We start from the raw sequence: 15,488 nt of genomic DNA on the forward strand, positions 1-15,488 counted from the left end.
ACTTGCCTTTCATAAGGGCGGCCGGGGGTTCGATTCCTCGATCTGACGTAGCCCGACCACGTGGGTTTTCTCTGTGTACTCCGGTTTCCTCTCACATTAAGACCCCCTCCACGCGCGAATAGTCGGGGCTAAAAAGATAGATTAATATAAGTTGAAATAACTTATTTAATAATTGATTTAAAATAAATAAAGTTTATACTTTAGAACGAAACAGTATTTGTGAAAGTAACCTCTCTATGACGCCTGAATAAGGTTTACACCCCACGAACCCGGACATTTTCAAGAGTTATCTCCCTTCGACGTCTGCCGTCTGCAATGCAATATTAAGTGTTTCACACACAATGAACCCGGAAAAATCAAGTTTATTTAACCCAGTATAAATATACAGAATTTGTAGGCCACTTCCCACGTACCAAGTTTACACCCACGCAGGTTACTCTAAACAATGACAGAATTCTATTTCCTCAATTCTCATTATCTCGTTAAATTATTTCTGTATTTCTGTCATCATATAATCTATTCAACCGGTTCACGAGGCGTGTTTTTAAACTGTGTGTATGTTTCATTAGATAAAAGAAATATGTTTACAATACATTCTATAACGGCTACACCACCGATGGTTGAAAATTCCTAACAGGAACAGATTTGATAATGCTCTGTTTGTGTTGTATAAGGCGACCTGACGAAAGACATGTATAGCACACTAAGTGGACGGCGGGTAGAAAACAGTCTAGATGTTATATTGATCAATTATTTCTAGTTTTGCTACACACCTTCAGTGGTTATGGTTATTATGCGGAGAACTCGGTCACACACTTTTCGAATTTTATTACATTTTGTAAGGTTTACACGTATATCGAGAGCAAATAGAACACATTGACATGTTGAATGATGTAGCATTAAATGAAATATGAGTACAGTCATTTACACATATACATAGCTTAATGTTGATGCATGTAAACAATAACAAAAAAAACAGAAAACAAAACATACTTTTGAAAAGTTAAATGGTTAAAACCATTGATTTTCCTTCTGAAAGAAAAAGAGAAACTTTGCCAGTGTAAACTTTCGTACAGTAAGAGTATTGATAATACTAGATCGTGCACGCTACAGTCTCCCCTCTGTAGTTAAATACTACAGGGAGGCAAAAAAACTCCGTGTCCTCCGCATAAACAATCATAACACTGAAGCATTTTATAAAACTAGACTATTTGATCCTTTTAATTGATAAATATCGCATCTAGAATGTATTCTTCCTTCCATTTACTTAGTGTGAAGTTCAGTAAAATACTTTCAATGCAGATGTACGGAAATCTTAACTCTGAAGCGGCTTAAACGGCGACCAAAAAATGGCAAGCCAACTTAACATTTATTCAAGGAGCACTAAAAGATATCTTATATAGTATATGAACTATCTGATATAGTATGTGATATATCTTATATAGTATATGAACTATCTGATATAGTATGTGATATATCTTATATAGTATATGAACTATCTGATACAGTATATGAACTATCTGATATAGTATATGAGATATCTCATTTAGAAATTAACTTAGATATCTTAATTATGTATATCTTATGTAATTTATTAAGTACCTTATTTGATTATATATATTTATACATGTTGGACCAAACTGAACATAAATAACCAAACACATGATTGAATTGAAATTGGCCGTTTGATTTGTATAAACGACAATTGAAAATATTTCCAACACATAAACCAATATGGAACATGTACATAAAATAGTTTGGTCCTAGGTGGGGATAAAACCGCCACCTGGATAATAATTAACAGGTAAGTACCGCAATACCAGATGGAGGAAGATGGGGAGGAGGCGGGTCAAAAATGATTGTACTTTAAACAACAAAACTGACCTTGACCAGTCTCCATCTTTGTGGTTGTAGGCGATGTCTGCAGCGGCTGTAGTAAGCTGATGCTGCGCAATCAGTTTATATAACCAGATCAATGCGCATGACCTTTTCACCTCCTGACCCACAACCCCATTCACTGTTTACAAACTGTTTATTTATATACTGAACACATAACATCAAGTGAATCAATCAATAACCGCATGTATAAAATTTATTAAAATTGTATTTTAATTGTTTATTATACATGACTTCAGACAGGGCAAGCTTGTTGGACCAAACTGAACATAAATAACCAAACACATGATTGAATTGAAATTGGCCGTTTGATTTGTATAAACGACAATTGAAAATATTTCCATAACATAAACCAATATGGAACATGTACATAAAATAGTTTGGTCCTAGGTGGGGATAAAACCGCCACTATGGTATCTGATAAATGTCACATTTTGTACATGCTCAGAAACCATATATATATAAGATATCTGATATGCTAATATAAGACAACATATATAATTGAGATATTGTTATCATATGAGATATCTTATATAGAATGAGATTTAGAGGTTTTAAACATGGGAAACTAATTTGTTCAACGTTTTCCAGAGGTTGCCATTTCACGCACCCTTTGAGCGGGCTCTGACAAAATGGCGATAGGACCACGTCTTGACAGCAAGCATACTGCCTTTTTGTGTACTAGATCCTTGAGAGATTCCGGTTTGGGAGACTTCGTTTTTGACATTTTGTTAAAATCTCGCTCCTATATAAGATATCTTATATAGTGTCGAGCTTTAAAATATGAGATATCTTATATAGAATATGATATATCTTATATATAAAATAAGATATCTTATATATTAAATAAGATATCTCATTATTTATTTAAGATATCTCATATAGAATATGATATATCATATATATTATATAAGATATCTTATACAGAAAATTCTCTCCCTCTCTCTCAATAGAGTATTAACAGTGCAAATGATTTGTTTACAAAATGCACAAATCTTACGGATATTACAATAGCGGTCGAAAAAGACAGACAAAGACAGACTTCGCCCATCAGATAAACGCGTTTTAAAGATATTTGGAACAGCTGCGATAGTGTCCTAGGCTTTATATAAAAATGTCAATAACAAACTTTTTAAAAAGTTTATTGCAAGGTAACATTCATTGAAATTGATTGAAAGGATTGTGAGAGTTCATCTAAAACGAAACAATTAATAATTGTCAGACTTAGATCCCTGCTACGTTACTTAAGAGCTTGCCGGTCTTAAACCAGTACAACCTGCACCAATCTTTTGCATCACCCTCTCATACTGATTTTGTCCATTGCTGTCACATCCGGTTCTGCGCATAACACTTGCGTAGTAGTACAGTCCCGAACATACCGGTCTCCTCATTGGTAATGCGTCATGGTTACCAAGAACACCGAAACATGTCGTTTGATGATCGCATTTTGCTTCAAAAATCACCTGTGGAATTCTGTTGGGATCTTCATTTCGTACGTAGCTCCAAGGACACACGGCGCGTAGGCGATCTTCTAAGAATGCTGTTCCTCGCGGCACGACTGGCACCTCCGTTTTAATGACGTCATCTTCTGACGCCAGACCTCTATATGCTGGGTCGATTACTGCCATTGTCTCATTTCTTAGATCAGAAAGTTGTTTCATAAATATTGGTGGGCTTGCCAGCGAATCACACACCTGTTGTCCCAAAGTACATTTACCGATAGCTTGAAGCATTAAGAAGTCAATCAGGGTAGTGAAAGTTTTCCCAACCTACAAAAAAAGAGTGATTACAAAAAATGCTATCAAGACTAGCTAAATTGTTCAATAATAGCTAGTTTACTATGATAGTAAATAATCATAAAAAAAATGTTTATAAAAATGTCATTATTTTTATGTATGTATATCTATAAAGCGATATTAATACGAACAATTCAATTGATTCTATTTCTTACAATACATGTATATAGTAAGAACTAAGTATTTTTTTCCTCTTTTTTGTTTTGTTTTAAGGGAGCAAAATACAGTTGTCGATCTTAATGTTTTTGTTGTTATTTTTATAACCCGATGACAATGAAAAGAAGCGTCAATGTTGAAAATGAGTAAATACGGTTTCCTTCAACATTAAGACGCACACACCCCTCCCTGCGCTAAAATCTTGGCGAATAGGAGTGATTAATATAAGTTGAAATTAATTGTTTCATAATTGTTTTAAAAAAAAGTCAATATTTTCCAAATAAAATATCATACCATACTGATATCTTGCAGCATATACCGTTATGTGTAGCATGTAGGATGTGTTTATTTACTCTGTCTAGAAGTCTTATAAGACTGGATGCATTTATACTGTATTTGTCCTTATGGGATATCCCCAAAACAATTTCTGATTGGTCGTTTCCGTTAGACGAGTTTTAGAGCAGATGGATAATTTCCTCGCCGTTGGGTGATCCCGGCGAGGAATATCGACAATCGGAACTCCTCGATAAACAATCGGAAATAATCAATGTGTAAACTGGCTAAAACGACAGCATCTCCAAGTCGCAGAAAGCCGTAATATATATTAATCCCTATATTTAGTGTTCTCTGGGGTAATTGGTACTAATCTCTATTAACACCATAGTTCCCTATAGTCATATAGCCTTTTTATGTGCTGTCTTTTAACATCCTGGTTCCCCAGGGTCATCCAACATACATGTACATATTGTCCTACTGATAAAGCTAGGACATTATTTTGTATGCGCTTGTCGGATTCCGCTCCCTAATCACATTGAGTCATGTAAGATCATCGGAGATAATTCGTTCTGGGTTTCGTATTTTTTCCGGATTTACGGTCAAGAAGTTGTTTGGAAAATTATCTTCGACTCAATATACTATTTCTCGTTTTGTTTATTGTGTTAAATTTATTACTATCACGAAATATGCACAGTGTCTGAGAAAAACTGCTATTGTAGAACAATCGGCGATCAGATGTATAACACTAAAGGAACATGCGTGGAGGATGTTTTTGGTTGCTTCATGTTTATCCGGGTAAAATCACATATAGCTTCACTTAGGTCGCCTTTGTTCCGGACTCAACCTCGATGGAAGGCGTTCATGACCTGTTAGTCTAGACCGGTGTTGATCAGGGAGACTTGGTGGTTGTGTAGTGTTTACAATGCAAGTCTATAGCATATCAAGGATATACTAGTCCACGAGATAAACATGCTAAAATAACTAAACTATTAGTGAATTCAATTTATTTCCGTAGGTTTTACAACTTATTGGATCTACATTTGCAAAACAAGTAACGCTTACATACAAATGTATAACTGGTACATACATCACAAATCCTAATCGGGTCGTCCTCGTCCTCCTCGTCCTCCTCCCCTTCCTCCTCCTCCTCCTCCTCCTCGTCCTCCTCGTCCTCCTCGTCCTCGTCCTCCTCGTCCTCCTCGTCCTCGTCCTCGTCCTCCTCGTCCTCCTCCCCTCCTCGTCGTCCTCGTCCTCGTCCTCTTCCTCGTCCTCCTCGTCGTCCTCCTCCTCCTCCTCCTCCTCCTCGTCCTCCTCGTCCTCGTTCTCCTCCTCCTCGTCCTCCTCCTCGTCCTTCTTCTCCTCCTCCTCCTCCTCGTCCTCGTCCTCCTCGTCCTTCTCGTCCTCGTCCTCCTTTATTTTTCAGTCATCAAATATGAATACGACATTAATTACGAATGATTAAATCTGCTGCATAGCAATATGTTATTAATCAGAGCATTTAACTGCCCCAACGTGTAATAATTAGATGGTAAATAGGTCATCGAATTGTCCGGAATTTTGATAAAGGAGCAGTTGTTCACGTCCTAGCTTTCATAACGAATCATTAAAAACAATTAATTACATGTTATTAATTTATTTATCTTTTTATTGTTATTATTAAAATATCTGAAAGTTTACAAACAGTTTTTTGCGTGTTCCATCTGTATATGTGATTGTTTTGAATAATTATAAATATAGTTTTAGTTTTAAAATTATACTCGATTGAAGTTTTGCGTCACATTCTCGTTAAGCTAACCATGCATCAAACGAACGGTGATGACGTCTTTAATAGATTAACAGAATAAACTGAAGTGAAGATATAATATCGATAACGTGATTTGCCGCAGGTAAAATGTATTTATATCCTCACCTACGATAATATATCTCTAACGAAGAATACAGCAAGACATTGCGCGACCCTTTCATTAGTCGACAGTGCACTGCGTATATAGGTTGTTTCCCGATCCGCGTTTAAATATAACAAAACCAGGAAATTATATACCACTTAAAAACAAAATAGTAAAAGGTTCCCAGCAGCTAATCGCACATTCGTGCCATCTGCATTTACTGCTTATACGCAAATTAAGTTTATTGTAATTCTAACTTTGTGTGGGATTTTCCATATTTGCTATGACAGATAATAATTTTACAATCGCTCGATTTGAAGCGTCCTCAAATTTATAACAGCGGAGATTGGATACTAGAAAGCATTCTTGTTTAATTGTTTCAACATAGACATTTTATCGGTATATGTTACCTTATCTTTACACTGTTTTTATGTAACCTTATCTTTACACTGTTTTATGTAACCTTATATACACACTGTTCTTGTGTTACCTTATCTTAACACTGTTTGTATGTTACCTTATCTTAAGACTGTTGTATGTTACTCAATATTAACACTGTTTTTATGTTATCTTTCTTAACACTGTTTATACGTTACCTTATCTTAACACTGTTTGTATGTTACCTAATTTTAACACTGTTGTTACCTTATCTTAACACTGTTTATATGTTACCTTATCTTAACACTATTGGGTGTTACCTTATATTAACACTGTTTTAATGTTATCTTATCTTAACACTGTTTATACGTTACCTTATCTTAACACTGTTGGATGTTACCTTATCTTAACACTGTTTGTATGTTACCTTATCTTAACACTGTTTGTATGTTACCTAATCTTAACTCTGTCCGTATGTTACCTTATCTTAACACTGTATATACATTACCTTATATTAACACTGTTTTTATGATATCTTTCTTAACACTGTTTATACGTTACCTTATATTATTACTGTTTGTATGCTACCTTATCTTAACACTGTTGGATGTTACCTTATCTTAATACTGTTTGTATGATACCTTATCTAAACACTGTTGTATGTTACTTAATATTAGCACTGTTTTAATGTTATCTTTCTTAACACTGTTTATATGTTACCTTATCTTAACACTGTTGGATGTTACCTTATATTTACACTGTTTGTATGTTACCTTAACTTAACACTGTTTATACGTTACGTTATAATAACACTGTTTGTGTGTTACCTTATTTAAACACTGTTTATACGTTACCTTATCTTAACACTGTTTGTATGTTACCTTATCTTAAAACTGTTGGATGTTACCTTATCTTAACACTGTTTGGATGTTACCTTATCTAAACACTGTTTATACGTAACCTTATCTTAAAACTGTTGGATGTTACCTTATCTTAACACTGTTAGTATGTTACCTTATCTTAACTCTGTCCGTATATTACCTATTATTAACACTGTTTGTATGTTACCTTATCTTAACACTGTATATACGTTACCTTATCTTAACACTGTTTCTATGTTACCTTATCTTAAAACTGTTTATACGTTACCTTATCTTAACACTGCTTATACGTTACCTTATCTTAACACTGTTTGTATGTTACCTAATCTTAAAACTGTTTGTATGTTACCTTATCTTAACACTGTTGGATGTTACCTTATCTTAACACTGTTTGTATGTTACCTTATCTTAACACTGTTTATACGTTATCTTATATTAACACTGTTTGTATGTTACCTTATCTTAACACTGTTTATACGTAACCTTATCTTAACAATGTTGGATGTTACCTTATCTTAACACTGTTGTATGTTACTTATCATAACACTGTTTGTATGTTACCTTATCTTAACACTGTTGGATGTTACCTTATATTTACACTGTTTGTATGTTACCTTATCTTAATACTGTTTATACGTTATCTTATATTAACACTGTTTGCATGTTACCTTATTCTAACATTGTTTATACGTTACCTTATCTTAACACTGTATATACGTTACCTTATCTTTAAACTGTTGGATGTTACCTTATATTAACACTGTTTGTATGTTACCTTATTTTAACACTGTTTATTCGTTACCTTATCTTAACACTGTTTGTATGTTACCTTATCCTAACTCTGTCCGTATGTTACCTATTCTTAACACTGTTGTATGTAACCTTATCATAACACTGTTAGTATGTTACCTTATCTAAACACTGTTTCTATGCTACCTTATCTTTACATTGTTTCTATGTTACCTTACCTTAACACTGTTTGTATGTTACCTTATCTTAACACTGTTTATATGTAACCTTATCTTAACACTGTTGGATGTTACCTTATCTTAACACTGTTGTATGTTACTTATCATAACACTGTTTGTATGTTACCTTATCTTAACACTGTTGGATGTTACCTTATCTTAACACTGTTTGTATGTTACCTTATCTTAACACTGTTTATACGTTATCTTATATTAACACTGTTTGTATGTTACCTTATTCTAACACTGTTTATACGTTACCTTATCTTAACACTGTATATACGTTACCTTATCTTTAAACTGTTGGATGTTACCTTATATTAACACTGTTTGTATGTTACCTTATTTTAACACTGTTTATTCGTTACCTTATCTTAACACTGTTTGTATGTTACCTTATCCTAACTCTGTCCGTATGTTACCTATTCTTAACACTGTTGTATGTTACCTTATCATAACACTGTTGGTATGTTACCTTATCTAAACACTGTTTCTATGCTACCTTATCTTTACATTGTTTCTATGTTACTTTATCTTAACACTGTTTGTATGTTACCATAACTTAACTCTTCATCATAACACTGTTTGTATGTTACCTTATCTAAACACTGTTTCTATGCTACCTTATCTTTACACTGTTTCTATGTTACCTGATCTTAACACTGTTTCTATGTTGCCTTATTTCAACACTGTTTGTAAGTTACCTTACCTAAACACTGTTTATACGTTACCTTAACTTAACACTGCTTGTATGTTACCTTATCTTAACTCTTTCCGTATGTTACCTTATCTTAACACTGTTGTATGTTACCTCATCATAACACTGTTTGTTTGTTACCTTATCTAAACACTGTTTCTATGCTACCTTATCTTTACACTGTTTCTATGTTACCTGATCTTAACACTGTTTCTATGTAGCCTTATTTCAACACTGTTTGTAAGTTACCTTATCTAAACACTGTTTTTCGTTACCTTATCTTAACACTATTAGTATGTAACCTTATCTAAACAATGTGCCTTAATACATGACATGTTTCATCTTACATGCTCTGAGATAACTGTTGCAGGTTAAAGTCGTTATCACGCCACACTATGCATTGATTTATGGTCTGAATTAGACTGTTATTTCACTGCATTTTCTACCAAAAGAAAACGTTTTAATTTATTCCCTTTCAGACCGGATCTCTACAGGTTTTGTTCAACTATTAATATCCAAGACATGTTTTGGTTAGCTAGCAAATATTTTTATGACATTTCCGTTATTTTATTGATTTTTTATCTCATAATTATGTGTTTATAAGTAAATATCTATGAAATAAGAATTACAGATAAAACATGCAAACCTAGATTGCGAAAAAATCTGTGTAAATCAAACTTGCAGCCAGCATAACTATTCTGCTATGCTGCATTGAGTTTGCCTGTGGTCTGTTGCCTTACTCAAATAAAAGCTTTGTATGAGTGATAATTCACTTCTGAACCTGTTCATTACACTATGATTATACGTGTAGTTAATATTCCACAGCATTGAACGTTATCCTGAAGCAGTCTGTAACTAACATGGTATTCTCAGTTAAATATTGTTTTTGTAACAGTAATGTTTCATCAAATAATGTGATGTCATCACAGGTCTTCGAAATACCTGAGATGATGTAATTTGTATCATGTAGTGTAGTTCAATTTTTGCATACTATTGCAATTACCAAATTTTATACATGCAATGACCAGTGTCTGTCTTACGTTAATTCAAGATGGTAGACTATGTTGGTGCTGTAATCTTGATGACGACAGTTATCTCTTTTGACTAGTTGCAGGGTTCATGATAATATACTAATCATCAATTAAAACAAAAATTCCCATCACTTTTACAATTGTAAAATTCTCATAATTAAGGGGTTGAATGTCCATCTTTTCGCTTTCGACAATAGTTAGAACTATTTATATTTCATCGTTTTTGGTCACTAACATAACCAATAAGTCCTAGGCGGACTCAATAGTTAATTGAAGCAGTCATTCATTTTTCCGCATACTGTATCAATGACCAAATGTTATAGGTGTTATCATATATATAAGTCCTACCTTCATCTTCAAACTTAATACGTGCTTAACATTTTTTTTTCATATTTTATTTTTATTTTTTGTAATATAATTTAATATATAATAGCTCAATCAGGTCAGCTTGTGACCGCCATTATCTAACTTTAATTTTACACGTCTTGACAATAACTTTTTTCATCACGAAAATGTTTGACGTGTTTTTACTATTCAACACTTTTGCGAAATTGTTATATGAACATAACTTCCAGTTATCAAACAATCATAACACGAAAGACTTCATTTAGGGTATAATAAAAATGTTTAATATACAGTAGCAAATTCAAAGAAATCAAACACAAGTTTTGTACTTTACGATAAAAACCCATTTTGGTCTTCACGTTGTGAGAAAAACAAATATATTTCATGTTGTTAAAATTACCAAAAATCATCATTTTCCAAAAACTCTATTTTTACTGAATATAAAGAAATCTGAAAGTATTAATATATAATAGCTTAGTTTACGCTGATTTGATTTTGAACAATTTAGCATTATGTAATAGTTTCATTGAATGAAATATTTAATAAACTTTCCACATCTACATTTTACCCTTAAAGCAAACAAGTCTTCTTGATATTTTTGTTTTCTATTATATGTAAGACTCATTATGACTTATAATGAGTAATAAAACGTCAAATATGAAAGAATGAATAATATTTCGTACTGCTACATTATCAAACTGGGAGCCAAGGCACATTACCAAAGTCTGATATATCGGCAAAACTTGATGAAAAGCATTGTCCTGAACGAAACCAAACAGATGAATGTAAATAGATAATATAAAAGAAGAAATTGTCGCAAGTGGGAAGATCCCGGCGTCGAAATGATCGCGTTGGCAGAAGTTCTGAAATCCACATATTCTACATATTAACACTCTGTATCATTTATAAATACATATATGTCTGTGGGTATTGTCGCATCTATTTACCTACCCGAAAAACTAGAGATTTCCACACAGCGAAAATTTCCACTTTTACAATAAGAAAATATCTCTTTGTCGTCAATGCATCGGTAATATGTTTGTTGACACTAAAAATTACTTAATATGGACACCTGTATTAGACCAACCCTGATTACGCTTTTTTTTACACATTCCTATAGGTACTTTACGTTATATAAGTCCTGGTGGTGTTCTTTTTTTAGAAAAGTTTCACTGCACACGCAAATATCAAACAATTATGTGGTATATTTAAACGGATATTATTACCAAAAACGATTGCAGAGTACATTTTTCAGGGTCTGGAATAACAATATATCATTGTTGTAGTCATTCGACGTCATGATTTACGTCTGCAAAGCTAAGCATATTAACTTTAAATTTTGGATTTCGATATACATTTTTTTAATTTCTCAAACGTGTAAACAAGAGCAATCCAGAACTATTTCAGATTTGAACGTACAATTAAGAAAGAAAATATTTAGGATGATGACAAATGCTTAAAAAATACCATCAAAGAAATGGCGACATTTGCCGTGGCAGGTAACATTCTAACGCGCACTCATTCCTGGTATGTTCATATTTAAAATATTGTGTCAAGTTTTAATTCAGTCATTTAAGAAATATAACATTACGAATGATGCTTTTTGATATATAGTGATAAAATGATGACACATATTTTTTTTTGTAATTCGAAACGATGACCTTGTCATTATAACTATCAATGGGTTGTAACATTATATCTATCAGGGGAAGGTTATATAAATATGACATTCATTAGCAGGTGACCGTGAATATTGTCACCCGACAAAACATTGTCACCCGAGGCAAAGCTGAGGGTGACAATGGGTTTTTGAGGGTTGACATTATTCACTGTCACCTGCTAATGAATGTTATATCTTTTTTGTTACACCAAAAGTCTTTATATGAATATTTACTGAAGCAAAAAATGTTTTACGTTTTTCATTGAGTTTCTGCTACGTAAAGTCTTCAAAATTACTATCCTCGCCTGGAAACTCTCTGAATACCCGGCAGCTTCCTTTAACCACCCTCTGAGTGTTTTTTGAGTCCTTGGAGGAAGGAATCTCCTCCATATGTAGCTCAAAAAACGGCAGCAAACCTCGATAATGATATCTTGTATGTGATAGTCTACTGTTTACAATCGCTATCGCACCGGCGCTTGATAAAATTGGATGTTGCCGTCAAACGTTCTTGTGACCATCATGGTGGGGGAAACGAAGCGGAGAAAAATGGCCACTGTGAAGAACCCGGAACGCACATTTTCGCGCATGTTATAAATTTTCTCTGTCTCATGGCAATTTCACCCGCGCCCCTTAAAACCAATGTTTTTTCGGAGGGTAACAGATTTTGTTTGATTTTTTCCCAACCAATCAGATAGCTAGAAATTCACTTGAGGTGTAAAAATACAATATAGCTCTACAGGAATGTAATAGTATAACTATCAAGGGAATGTTACAATATAACTCTTCGGGAATGTTACATTATAACTATCAATGGAATGTAACATTATAACTATCAGGGAAATGTTCCAATATAACTATTCGAGAATGTAACATTATAACTATCAATGGAATGTAACATTTTAACTATTGGGGGAATGTTACAATATAACTCTTCGGGAATGTAACATTATATCTATCAGGGGAATATTTCAATATAAGTCTTCGGGAATGTAACATTATATCTATCAGGGGAATGTTACAATATAACTCTTCGGGAATGTAACATAATAACTATCAGGGGAATGTTACAATATAACTATTCGGTAATGTAACATTATAACTATCAGGGGAATGTATTATTATAACTATCGGAGGAATGTTACAATATAACTCCTCGGGAATGTAACAGTATAACTATTGGGGGAATGTTTCAATATAACTCTTCGGGAATGTACATAATAACTATCAGGGGAATGTATTATTATAACTATCGGAGGAATGTTACAATATAACTCTTCGGTAATGTAACATTATAACTCTCAGGGGAATGTAACATTATAACTATCATAGGAATGTTACAATATAACTCTTCGGGAATGTAACAGTATAACAGTCAGTGGAATGTAACATTATATCTATCAGAGGAATGTTACAATAAAACTCTTCGGAAATGTAACATTATAGATATTGGGGGAATGTAACATTATAACAATCAAGGGAATGTAACAATATAGCTCTTCAGGAATGTAACATTATAACTATCAGGGGAATGTTACAATGTAACTCTTCGGGAATGTAACAGTATAACAGTCAATGGAATGTAACAGTATAACTATCAAGGGAATGTTACAATATAGCTCTTCAGGAATGTAATAGTATAACTATCAAGGGAATGTTACAATATAACTCTTCGGGAATGTTACATTATAACTATAAATGGAATGTAACATTATAACTATCAGGGAAATGTTACAATATAACTATTCGAGGATGTAACATTATAACTATCAATGGAATGTAACATTTTAACTATTGGGGGAATGTTACAATATAACTCTTCGGGAATGTAACATTATATCTATCAGGGGAATGTTTCAATATAAGTCCTCGGGAATGTAACATTATATCTATCAGGGGAATGTTACAATATAACTCTTCGGGAATGTAACATTTTAACTATCAGGGGAATGTTACAATATAACTATTCGGTAATGTAACATTATAACTATCAGGGAAATGTAACATTATAACTATCATAGGAATTTTACAATATATCTCTTCGGGAATGTAACAGTATAACAGTCAATGAAATGTAACATTATATCTAGCAGAGGAATGTTACAATATAACTCTTCGGTAATGTAACATTATAACTATCAGGGAAATGTAACATTATAACTATCATAGGAATTTTACAATATAACTCTTCGGGAATGTAACAGTATAACAGTCAATGGAATGTAACATTATATCTATCAGAGGAATGTTACAATAAAACTCTTCGGTAATGTAACATTATAAATATTGGGGGAATGTAACATTATAACAATCAAGGGAATGTTACAATATAGCTCTTCAGGAATGTAACATTATAAATATCACGGGAATGTTACAATATAACTCTTCGGGAATGTAACAGTATAACAGTCAATGGAATGTAACATTATATCTATCAGAGGAATGTTACAATATAACTCTTCGGTAATGTAACATTATAAATATTGGGGGAATGTTACAATATAACTCTTCGGGAATGTAACAGTATAACTATTGGGGGAATGTTACAATATAACTCTTCGGGAATGTTTCAATATAACTCTTCCGGAATATAATATTATAACTTTCAAGGGAATGTAACAGTATATTTATCTTTGGAATGTAACATTAGAACTATTAGGGGAATGTAACATTAGAACTATCTGTGGAATACAACATTGGAACTATCAAGAAAATGTAACATTATAACTATCCTAGGAATGTAACATTAGAACTATCAAGAAAATGTAACATTATAACTATCTTTGGAATGTTACATGATAACTGTCAAAGGAATGTAACAATAGAACTGTTCGGGAATGTCATATTAGAACTATCAGAGGAATGTAACATCATAACTATCAGGGGAATGTGACATTAGAACAATGAGGGGAAAGTAGCAGTATATCTATCAGGGGAATGTAACATTATTATTATCAAGAGAATGTTACATTAGAATTATCAAGGGAATGTTATATTATAACTATCAGTGACATTTTAACATAAGAACGTTTAGGAGAATAAAGAGTCAGAACCCAACCCCATATGAAATTATGCTCATGAAATGGAAAATCAACCATACGAAATACAACCATGGACATCATACTTCAAGCCATGGTAAAAATTCACACATAGTTGAAATATCTAATATAGAAAAGGAAAACCAATCACTTGTAATAAAAACATTTGATGAAAATCTATGTAAGGTTAAAAATGTGTTTTGGAAATGGAAAATCCATCATATGATATACAAATATTGAAATTTTACACCATTGTTGAGTGAAAATTCACTTAGAATTTGAAAAAGGCTATGGGAATAGAAAACCAGTCATGTTATACAAATGTTGACATCGTGAATCTCACTTTGGTTGAAATCCATGTCGAGTTAAACATATACCATTGGATGGAAAAAAAATCATATTATTCAAATATTGACATCATGTACATTACTTTGGTTAAAATCCATGTAAAGTTACAAATATGCTAAGGGAAGGAAAACAATC

The 15,488-nt window shown here is 32.9% G+C and overlaps 1 protein-coding gene across 1 annotated transcript; it reads right to left on the bottom strand.

The window, feature by feature from the left end:
- Positions 1-3,053: 3,053 nt before the first annotated feature.
- Positions 3,054-12,360, bottom strand: LOC110457673 (rRNA biogenesis protein rrp36-like). Its single transcript, XM_021509034.1, has 3 exons — positions 12,267-12,360; positions 5,212-5,534; positions 3,054-3,665 (listed from the first exon to the last, which is right to left on the bottom strand). Exons 1-3 carry the CDS (start codon positions 12,358-12,360, stop codon positions 3,141-3,143), a joined length of 942 nt encoding a protein of 313 aa, XP_021364709.1. The 3' UTR covers positions 3,054-3,140.
- Between the last annotated feature and the right edge of the window lie 3,128 nt (positions 12,361-15,488).

Source organism: Mizuhopecten yessoensis, unplaced genomic scaffold, assembly GCF_002113885.1.
Source record: "Mizuhopecten yessoensis strain PY_sf001 unplaced genomic scaffold, ASM211388v2 scaffold9299, whole genome shotgun sequence".
Taxonomy (NCBI): domain Eukaryota; kingdom Metazoa; phylum Mollusca; class Bivalvia; order Pectinida; family Pectinidae; genus Mizuhopecten; species Mizuhopecten yessoensis.

Coding starts and splice junctions, on each gene's coding strand:
- LOC110457673 (XM_021509034.1), bottom strand. CDS start 12,360: ATGGAGGAGATTCCTTCCTCCAAGGACTCAAAAAACACTCAGAGGGTG. Junction 5,535..12,266: donor AGAGTTTCCAGGCGAGGATA/GTAATTTTGAAG, acceptor TGAAAAATAAAG/GAGGACGAGGACGAGAAGGA. Junction 3,666..5,211: donor ACCCGATTAGGATTTGTGAT/GTATGTACCAGT, acceptor CTTTTTTTGTAG/GTTGGGAAAACTTTCACTAC.